The 10,591-nt window shown below is 41.5% G+C and overlaps 3 protein-coding genes across 3 annotated transcripts in view; 2 read left to right on the top strand and 1 right to left on the bottom strand.

Moving 5' to 3' along the window:
- Positions 1–4,461, bottom strand: part of fbxo33 (F-box protein 33) — an 18,372-nt gene extending 13,911 nt beyond the window's left edge. The window contains exons 1-2 of the mRNA XM_008302127.1: positions 3,907–4,461; positions 987–1,097 (exon numbers count right to left, since the gene is read on the bottom strand). Coding sequence (XP_008300349.1) covers positions 987–1,097; positions 3,907–4,349 — 554 coding nt within the window. The 5' untranslated portion in view covers positions 4,350–4,461. The remainder of the gene's footprint in view (positions 1–986; positions 1,098–3,906) is intronic.
- Positions 4,462–6,613: 2,152 nt separating this feature from the next.
- The window catches only part of LOC103372748 (interferon-inducible GTPase 5-like), a 5,957-nt gene continuing 1,979 nt past the window's right edge, over positions 6,614–10,591 (top strand). Inside the window, exon 1 of the mRNA XM_008302461.1 lies at positions 6,614–6,699. Within this exon, the coding sequence (XP_008300683.1) occupies positions 6,614–6,699 (86 nt within the window). The remainder of the gene's footprint in view (positions 6,700–10,591) is intronic.
- The window catches only part of LOC103372546 (interferon-inducible GTPase 5-like), a 7,573-nt gene continuing 7,053 nt past the window's right edge, over positions 10,072–10,591 (top strand). The window contains exon 1 of the mRNA XM_008302214.1: positions 10,072–10,173. The gene's annotated coding sequence lies outside the window, so the exon portion shown is untranslated. The remainder of the gene's footprint in view (positions 10,174–10,591) is intronic.

Below are 10,591 nucleotides of genomic sequence, written 5' to 3' on the forward strand. Positions count from 1 at the left end.
TTTTATGTCTTTTTATACAGTGCGTGTAAACTTCTGGTTTCAGCTGTAGATGTCTGTGTCATGAACTCAATAAGTCTCCCTTTCTGCCTGTCTAAACTAAAACGCAGCTCTGAGGTTTTCAAACATTTCCTAAAGTCTCCATTTTAGGGGCACTAAAATGGTGGAGTAGTGTAGACGCTAGGTGCAAATGTAGCAACAGTTAACTGGATTGTTGTATGCCCTCTAACTGGATAATGACAAACTTTTCTAAATTTTGCAAATTAATTACCGTTCTGAAACACCAAACATCACATTGTTTCCAATCCAACAAGGGCGGCAACAGTGCCATTTGGTATATAATACTCATTTACGCCCACATGCACGACTTTTCTTCCCACTGTTGCCATATGCTTGCTAAAAGAGATATCCAAAGGAAAATTTGGATTTGCTGGGGTTCCTCTGTTTAATTTACACTACAATTTGAGGTGTGTTGCGATAACACATGTTGTGAATTGCCGCTATATAAATAAAATCGAACTGCATTGAATTAAAATCTGACTCCAAATACCACTAACATTTTTTTTTAATCATGTTCTGCAAACAGTCACCAATATATTGCCATGCTGCTGCAGTCCAGGTTTTTCCTGTCAAATTTTTTGGCACCAGCATAGCCAAATTTAAAAAAAACAAAAAAGAAACAAAAAAACAGTTCTGTTGTTTGAGGTTTTATTTACTCCAGCATAACAGTTTTGTTTATCAAACGAACAGATTTTTATCAGATAAGGTAACACAGACTCAGTGCCATGATAAATTTGAACTGATTATGCTTACTGTCCTACGTAGTCACTCCCCAGAGGCCCATTCTGAGCCGAGCCAGGGGAACAAACCCTGCAGTAATATGTAAAATCTATCGTATATACAAGTGACAGTGCTATGGATAGAAACAACTACTAAATATAAACCATTTCTGTCATTTCAAAGAAAGCTGTGTTCATGCTCAGACTTACTCATTGATCTTTTTGTCCCCCTGGTGAATCTGAAGGAGGTTAGAGCTGTCTAGTAGTCCCTCTTGTTGGAGAATAAAGGTGTCTCCATACAGACTCAGCTTCTGCAGGTTTCTAGAGTGTGAGAGACAATGTGAGAAAAGAAACAAAAACATTAGACAGAGCTATAGTATCAACACATTGTGTTAATGAGAAAACATCAATGTGATATAGTAGTCATTATTGAATCACCTGTATTACAACTTTGTCATTGTTCTTATCCGACTAACAAAGAACATTATCTGTAGAGGGTGCTTTCACTGTTATCTGTTAGTTCCGTCAACATTTGTTTAAGTCATTATTGCAGTGAGGTGATTTTACCCCACATTGCACATTAGGAATACTCTTACTCTTCCTACTATAACAGAAGCAAAAGCAGCAATCCAAAAAACATATAAAGGGGTTCACATACAAGGCAAACGGCAGCCATTTTATGCAATCCAATTTAGTCGTGTATATTGGTAAGCTGCCTTCTATCATACACAAAAGTACGGCTGCCCTGCACTTTGCTACACTGCTGTCTAGAGCCCTTTATATCCTGATACCCAAAATAGATTGGCAAAGATCAAGCAGCAGACTATATGCCAAATGTTGATGCTTTCAAAAGTTAATGCAGTCAAGGTAAGTATAGAGGTCATGGTGAACCCAGTTACCTTTATTCAAACAGGCTGTCTATGTCTCTTCTGAATAGGAGTTGACCCATATGTTTTGTTTTTTCCCAGGGCTGATATCAATTACTAGTAATCAACTAGATAACAAGTGCAGGGGGCAGGACATTGTGTAGTGACTACAGACAGAGAGGTGGCAGCAATCAAAACCGAAGAAGTGCAATCTTAATTTATATATTTTATCAGGAACTGGTAAAGAAAATAGAACAATACCAACAATAGGAGAAAAAGTGATATCCAGCTCTAATAATTGATACATTTCTATCTTTGACAATGATGTTTGGATGTTAACCAATACGCGTGATAGCAAACCATCAGTATCTACATGAGCTGCCACACATCACATAGACCTACCTACAAGGTAGGACACAGTGCACCCACTTCCTGTTTGAGGTGTGTCAAAGAAGTTCCAGGACTGGTGTCACAAACGATATATTTCAATCACAAACTACAAATTACAAGTTTTCCCCTTCAGACGATCAACCAGCACATCTACAAAGAGATCCTTCTGCATTTGCTTCGTTCAGTGCGCCAGAAGAGGCGAGAGTTGTGGCAGGACAAGTCGTGGCTGCTTTACCATGACAACGCACCTGCTCACAATGCCCTGAGCATCTGACAGTTCCTGGCTGAGAAGAACATCGCCGTGCTGGAGCAACCTCCCTACTCACCCCACCTGATTTTTTTCCTCTTCCCCAAGCTCAAGGGGGTCATCAAGGGGACCCGTTTTGAAGACGTGGACGACATCAAGATGGCTGTGACGACAGAGCTGAGAGGATCCCAGAAGAACCCTTCCAGGAGTGCATGGCGGCGTGGCAGAGAAGGCTGGGAAAGTGCCACAGACTCCAGGGGGATTACTTCGATTGGGAAAGCTTGTAATTTGGATTTGAAATATATCTTTTGTGACACCAGTCCTGAAACTTCTGACACACCTCATATATCAGCTAAGAGTTTAACTTTGCTGTATTTTTGTGCAACTACTTAGCGCCCACAGAAAGGAACACTGAGTTGTTAGTTTTCATTGTTTTGAACCACTACCAGTGGAGTTAGGTCCCTGCACTACATTCAAGAGAAACAAACTTTTCATCATTTGATAACATGACAGCTGAAGTTAGATATGGCAGCTCAAATGATCAGTGGTTAACTGATCCTCAATGGCAGACTCACTAACAAGAACTCTACAGTACATATTTTGTATTGTACTGACAGGAAATTTTACAAATTATGCACTAATGCAACACAACCTTGTTTAATTTCCATACTTTGAGTTGAAAAGCTTTACCCTGGCTTGATACCTGTTTTTTTGTTATCTGGGATACCTCTGAGGCCCTGTCATCACCACACAATATTTAAGAAAAACATTTTAAACCCATATAAGAACCAATGCGCTGTATGGAGCTGGGACACAAGTTGAATCTTAAATGGAAACTTCTCAATGCAACAATATCAGACAGGATAAAAGGTTTCATCACCCACAGCAGAACTAAGACATGAAGTGTGCTGCTTTGGATGGCAGCTATTTCAAAACTACAAAGCACTGTAGAGAATAATGGAGAATGTGGGAGAAGGTGTAATAGAGGTACATAATATTCAGGCGAAAGTTTTTACAGAGAAGTAACTTCCACAGCAGAAATCACCCAGTGGCCATATTTTGTGTATGCTGCTCATAGGTGTTAATATCCTACAATATGCAACAGAATACCAGGGCTAAATATATCTACACGTACACTGTATATGTGTGTGTGTGTGTGTCAGTGCTGATATCAGCAAGTCACGGCCAACAAAGCCTTCTGTAGCCACCACCAGTGCTGCATTGTATCAGCTGGTATGGAGAGACCAGGGTAACATGGAAAATAGAACTGGCAACAAAAGAAACGCAGACGAGCATTTGACTTGGTATTGACACTGAAGCATGCATCATACGTACATCGTTGTTTGATGACTGCAGATGTGAAACTAAGCAGTGACGTACTATTAAATTACCGCTGTCTTCAGATACACAACGTTGGCTGTTAGCTCCACCGCAAAGACATGTCACGATTACGTAACTCCTAATGCCAGGGTTTGTTTATAGCTAACCAAGCTAGCGAGTTGCTAGTTCACTGCGACGCACCAAATGTAGTAAAGTGTAAACAACAGAGCGATTATTCACGTCAATTCCTGAATATTGAATAAAAACAAACACTCAAAAATACATTTTTAGCTTATTTAAACGTTACCTATTGTTTCGGATGCTGGTGAACACACACAACACCTGGTCCAAGTAGGTGGCCATGGCGTCCCTTCTTTGCTCCGAGAGTTGCGGGTCGTCATCGGGTCCTGGAGGTTGGTCCATCCTAGCGGACGACGGGTCGTTGTTCAGAGGGCTAAGGTTGCCCTCCACCGGAGCGAGTTCCAGTTGTAGCTCACGCACGAAAGAGCCAAACTTCCGCATGAGAAACTCCAGCCTAGGTGTCTCGTCGGAGCTGGACCCGCTGCCGTTACAACCACCACCTATCCGCAGTTTGAGCTCGGTCCACAGCGCGGGGTAGAAGAGACACTCCCTCCACCGTGAACACACGGCCGAGGCCCGGAGCTTGTCTCGGTCAGACAGAAACGAGAATATATGGACGATAAGCTCGCTGGGCAAAGCCATGGCTCCGACACCCCCGCACAGAGCCATGGCGAGCTAAGAAAGCTGCTGTCTTAATACAAACCAGCTATGAAATAAATGTTACAACCGTTTTTTTCAAAACCGACACTGCAGCAGTGGAGACGAGCGACGCTTCTTCCTCTCGGTGAAAACAAACCGTTTTTCAGCTTTGCCTTCAATACTATTGGAACGCACCACTGCTCTTCAATACACGGGGTACTAAGCAATCCCAATAAACGTTAAACAAATGCCCCGGGCGGGATTGCTGTCATTTTTTGCGTTTGATGCAACTATGATTTTATGTATAAAAATATATTAAAGATTTAGTGATATTTACACCAGGATTTGGGTAATCCGTGACTGCATTGCTGCATTGTCAAGTGAATGGTTTCGTCTGGAGGTGCTGTTATTTTTGCCATACTGTCCTTTTCCACCAGAGGGCGGTATTTTTCAGCAGCAAAAACTCCAGCCAACACGTGATCTTTATTTTGGAGTTAGTTTCCAGCACGACACACCCCCTCCAGGTCATACCTCACTCCACAGACAGACACCAGAGAGAACAAAGCAACGCCTCACCATACCGTTGGAGTACAACCATGCAAGTGTTCAGAAAGTGATTTAACTAACAACAGTAGCAATAATAAATAGAAAATGGCACTGAAATCACACTAAAGTCATCGGCAAACCCAATTAATAGCAGTAGCTATTGGGCAAAAACATAAATGCACCTTTTAATTGCAAAGTCAAATTTAAAATATAAAGAGTGCACTCCTATTTTTTGTATTTACCCTTCAATTTTAAACTTCAGTTATTGTCAGTCATTTTTTAATATATACAACTCAGACATGGAAATACCTGCATATTCATAAACACTGACGAGTAAAAAAAGAAAAAAAGCAAATTAATTTTACACAACTAAATTGTGTAAGCCTTAGCTTATTACAGCTACACTTTTTTTTACATTACATTTATGCATTAAAAACATATATTTTGTATAGGTATTGTATCTTATATATATTCCAAGTCCAAAGCAACAACTCATATGCACACAGGTTCATGCTTCAGTCATATATTTATTAATAATCCTGTTTTCAGTTTTTTAAATCTATTTTGTGTTTCTTTTTCAGAACTATTGCAAAACGTATCTCCTTTATTGCACATACATCTTTGTTATGCAGGTAAAAGCTGTGGCTGAGACAACACATCATGTCCATCCAGCTTTTAGCGTTGCATTTTCTTTCTTTTGGCTGCAGGTTCTGGGACAGCATTGCATTTTTTAGCAGTTTAAACTGATTGTTTTCCATCATGCCTGTCTTTGGCCACCACAGGTTACCTCTTGGCCTCTCCTGTGCATAGCTAATCTTTAATGGCATCACAGTTACACATGAGTGGTGTGGTCCCCACATGCCTGAAGAGGGCCACTGTTGGTCCCGTACCAAAAAATGCCTCTCCATCCAGCTTAAATGATTATCGACCAGTAGCTCTCACCTCTGAGATAATGAAGTGTTTTGAAAGGCTAACCAGGAAACACATCTGTTCCTTGCTCCCTGAGTCTCTGTATCTGCTTTGCTTACCGGCCAAACAGATCCACTGATGATGCCATCTCTCAGGTTCTGCACACCATCCTCACCCACCTGGACAGGCAGAGAGGGGACTAAGCGAGAATGCTGTTTGTTGATTTTATTTCAGCCTTCAATACCATTGTACCCTCCAAGCTCTACACCAAGCTGTCCAATCTGGGTCTGAGCACCTCCCTGTGCGACTGAATTCTGGATTTCCTGTCCACTAGAACCCAGGTGGTCCAGGTAGACAGACACATTTCCATCCCCTGCACCCTGAGCACCAGAGCCCCCCAGGGGTGTGTCCTCAGCCCTCTGCTCTTCTCCCTTTACACACATGACTAGCTCAAACATTATTGTGAAATAAGCAGATGACACAGTTGTGGTTGGATGCATCCGTAAGAATGATGAGCAGACGTACACAGAGGAGGTTAACAGTCTGTCACGGTTGTGTCAGACTAACAACCTGCTGCTGAATGTCAGTAAAACCAAGGACCTGATTGTGGATTTGGAAGAAGCCAGCAGGGGAAGTACACTCCACTGAGTATTAATGGATCATTTGTGGAAAGGGTGTGCAGCTTCAAGTACCTGGTGGGGCACATCTCTGAGGATCTGTCATGGTCTGAACACATAGACAACCAGGGGACCAAGGCGAGGCAGCGTCTTTATCACCTCAGACAGCTGAGGAAATTCGGAGTCTCTCTGAAGGTGCTGAGGACATTTTACAATGGAGTGATGGAGAGCGTTCTGACCGGGAACATCACCCAGAGGTACAGAAACAGCACTAACTGCAACCGGAGAGCCCTGCAGAGGGTGCCAAGGTCAGCAGAGTGTACCATGGGCACAGCACACTCCACCCTGACGTCTACGTCAGGAGGAGCATGGTCAGAGCGAACAGGATCAAGGAGCACCCCTCACTAACCCAGCAATGGACTGCTTGAGTTGCTACGCTCTGGCTGGTGCCTGAGGAACATCCCACCCACACACAACTGCACTCTTTTACAATGTACACTGCACTTTAGTTTAAAATCTGCCTCATTATTTATGACTTTGTGACTTTTGTCTAATTCGCTTGTTTTCTTTTTTAAAGATTTGTCCTTTATAATGTCTTCTTGATATTGCACAGCCTTGAGAACAGTCACTTTACATTTCACTACACATACTGTATGAGCATGTGGCAAATAAAACTTGAATCAAGCACTTTTTATTACCACATTTTCCTCAAATATTATAAACAAAAAACAGCACAAGCTGTTGCAGAGATCCGACCTGAGGCGCTATGGTTGCAGTTCAGTCTCTCAACCTATGCAGGCCCCACTTCCTGCCCACCTCTTGAACAAGTTAAAGAAAAATAGAAATGGGAAAATAATATAAATGAAGGCTGGATGAGGTGGATGGTCATTCAGTTCCACTTGTCGCCACAAGATGGCAGTACAATAACTCAGCATGGCTACATACATGAACTTTCAGTCAAGACTCTACCTCTACCTCATCCTTTCCTCGTCTGTCGTCTGATCTCCTGGCAGGGATTTTCTTGGGATAAGATGTGGCAGCAGTTAAACTAAAGATGAAATGGTCTGTTAGCAAAATAAACAGTATGGATACTGTACAATAACATTACCTATATGTCTGATGTAGTCCACTGTGATGTTGTTAGATGCATCAGATTTTGTTATTGCTGGTTAATTTACATCACATCAAATTTATTCCTTTTGAATAATAATACAACACCCTGGACAGGTCACCAGTCTATCACAGGGCTACACTTAGAGACAGACAACCAAGCACACTCACATTCACACCTACAGACAATTTAGAATCACTAATTAACCTCAACATGTTTTTGGACTGTGTGGGAGGAAGCCGGAGAACCCGGAGAGAACCCACGCTGCACGGGGAGAACATGCAAACTCCAGTGTCCCCACCGGGACACGAACCAGCAACCTTCTAGCTGCGAGGCAACAGTGCTACCAACTGCACCACCTTGCAGCTCTGAATTGAATTCATTTAAAAACAAATATAAAAAATAAAGTGGTCTAAAATTCCTTCTGAACGTTGTGCAGGTCTGATCAGCAGCTACAGGAAGCGTTTAGTTGAAGTTATTGCTGACAAAGGCGGTTCGACCAGTTATTAAATCCAAGGGTTCACTTACTTTTTCCACCAGCACTATGAGTGTTTAATGGATGTGTTCAATAAAGACATGAAATATTATAATTGTTTGTGTGGTATTATGTTGAGCACATTGTGTTTGTCTATACTTGTGATTTAAATGTAGATCAGATCACATTTTATGAACAATTAATGCAGAAAACTAGGACATTTCAGAGGGTTCACATGCTTTTTCTTGCTAATGTATTTAGGAAAAATGTTTCTCTGGTTTCAAGAATTGTTCTGTTATCCTGGAATACTCACAAGACTTTGGAACATTTTTCTTTGGCAGAGGAAACCTTTTTGTTAACCTCTCCGTTTGGAACATGCATTTAACTGTCAGTTGTACTTGTACAGTTTATTAACTTCAGCAGACTGCATTGAAAGCAGAACATTTGAACAAATCTAGATTACTGCGTCCTGGATGAACTTGTGTTGTTACGAAAGGTCGAAACCACCAACTTTACCATGTGAAACATCACCACACTTCTCATTAGTCTACCATCTATTGTGTATGTGTGTCAACAGAGAAACAAAAACACTTAAATGTAAAAACAAAAGTTTAGCACACAAGCCCAGCTCCTCCTCCCTTTATGAAAGTAACTTGTCTGACAAGTACAAAAAGTCTTCCGACAATAATGACATTAAACACACGACATTCTTCAATTAGGTTTGGCTTTTATTGTGTTCGTTGTGATAGTTTTGATTTCGAGTTTGCTCAACATCTTTAAGTGGAGAACTGGGATGGTTATGTTATGATTACTATCCAGTGCTGTTCTCAGACTGGCATTTGATTGTTTTTTTAATATTTGTAACTCTCTGTATATGTAAATGTTTTTATATTATCATACAGATGTTTCTGTTTTCCAGGTCACACAGAGTAGATTGGACTAATTATGAACATCAGTACATATACAATATTAAAACCACCTGCCTGATATTGTGTACGTCCACCTCGTTCTAATATAACAGCTCTGACCCGTACACAGAATGTCTGGAGGGGTTCTATAGTGTCTGGTACCGAGGTGGGATTACATAGACTGCATGAATATTTACAAGGCCCTGGGTTTACCCACCTCACTGTGGTGGATAGAAATATGCAGCATTAATTCATGATGCAGGTGAGCTTCTGAATTATGTTTGTGAGAGCAATGCCATTTTTATTTTGTTAATCTGATGGTTTCTGTCTAATACTTAACGCCCAGCATCATCTAGACATGGCTTGTGATAAAACTGAGACTTGTCCAGCTAACAGCCTCCAAAGATGCAAGCATCTGTAGAATGAGTGCACTTATTCGTACTGGGAAACCTGTCACAGTGTAAAGGTACATTCCACCTGACCTCTCCCAGTTGTCATATGGGAAGGAACACTGACACATTTTTATTACACTGCACATCCATTTTCTGCCATTGATTCTAGAACCAGGGTGCACAGGAACACCATCTGACCCTGTTATTTAACAAAGTGACCCAAACCCTTCTTTCTAACAAAGACAAGCAACAACTTTGTCACTGAGCTGAAGAAGATCAGAGAAGGCTAAACAGCACTACGATCACTGAACTAGAGGGAAAGTTTCCATCTTCCAGAACCCAGTCACACCAGCATGTGTTGATTTATGACATATAGGAAATGTATTCATGCATGTACGTACATCACACTGTCATACATGGAGCATGTTAAGTTTTCAGGACACCAGGTGGAAACAAACATATTTCAAGGATACAGTGTCAGTATGTAGACGGAAGGCCTAGTGACTCATACCTTTTTAAATTAAATGACATTATAAACTCTAGTTGTATTTCCCATTGCCACCAATAAATAGGTTTCAGTACTGGTCAGAGCTGTAATGTCGTCTGAACCACAGATACTGCAGATTCCAGGAAGTGACAGTGAAAATATTTGACTGTAAAATGAAAAGCCTGACAGACAAAAACATGTCAGGCTCCTCCTCTCTTTGTTTTTCAACTCTCTCAGCTCACTCAGAGTGTCTCTGTGCTTCAGAATCTGTTCCCTCACATTAGGATCCTGACACTGGTCTGAATTCAACCCAATAGACTAACAGATTCTTCTCCTGGACTCTATTTAAATATATAAGGTGTAACAGTGGTGTTTCTGCTCCAGGGTCCAGTTTCTGGAGGAAATCTGAGTGAGTAGCTGCAAACATTTGGAGTTTGATCTCTTTGAGTTTTCTCTGATGAACAAAACAAACAGTAACCAGTGTGAAAACAGAACAAGAAGTACATTCTTCTACAGTCTTCTGATTTATGTGATGTATTCTTAATGTCAGATATGATTTTATATCATATTGTTTACTCTAAATATATATGTATAAACATATTCTGTAGTCTGAGATGGACTGCAAGGTGGCACAGTTGGTTAGCACTGTTGCCTCGCAGCAAGAAGGTCGCCGGTTCGCGTCCCGGTTGGGGCAGCGGGATCTTTCTGTGTGGAGTTTGCATGTTCTCCCCGTGCAGCGTGGGTTCTCTCCAGGTTCTCCGGCTTCCTCTCACAAGTCCAAAAACATGTTGAGGGTTCGCGTCCTGGTGGGGGCACCGGAATCTTTC

This window comes from Stegastes partitus, unplaced genomic scaffold (assembly GCF_000690725.1).
Source record: "Stegastes partitus isolate 25-593 unplaced genomic scaffold, Stegastes_partitus-1.0.2 Scaffold36, whole genome shotgun sequence".
In the NCBI taxonomy this organism is placed as follows: Eukaryota; Metazoa; Chordata; class Actinopteri; family Pomacentridae; genus Stegastes; species Stegastes partitus.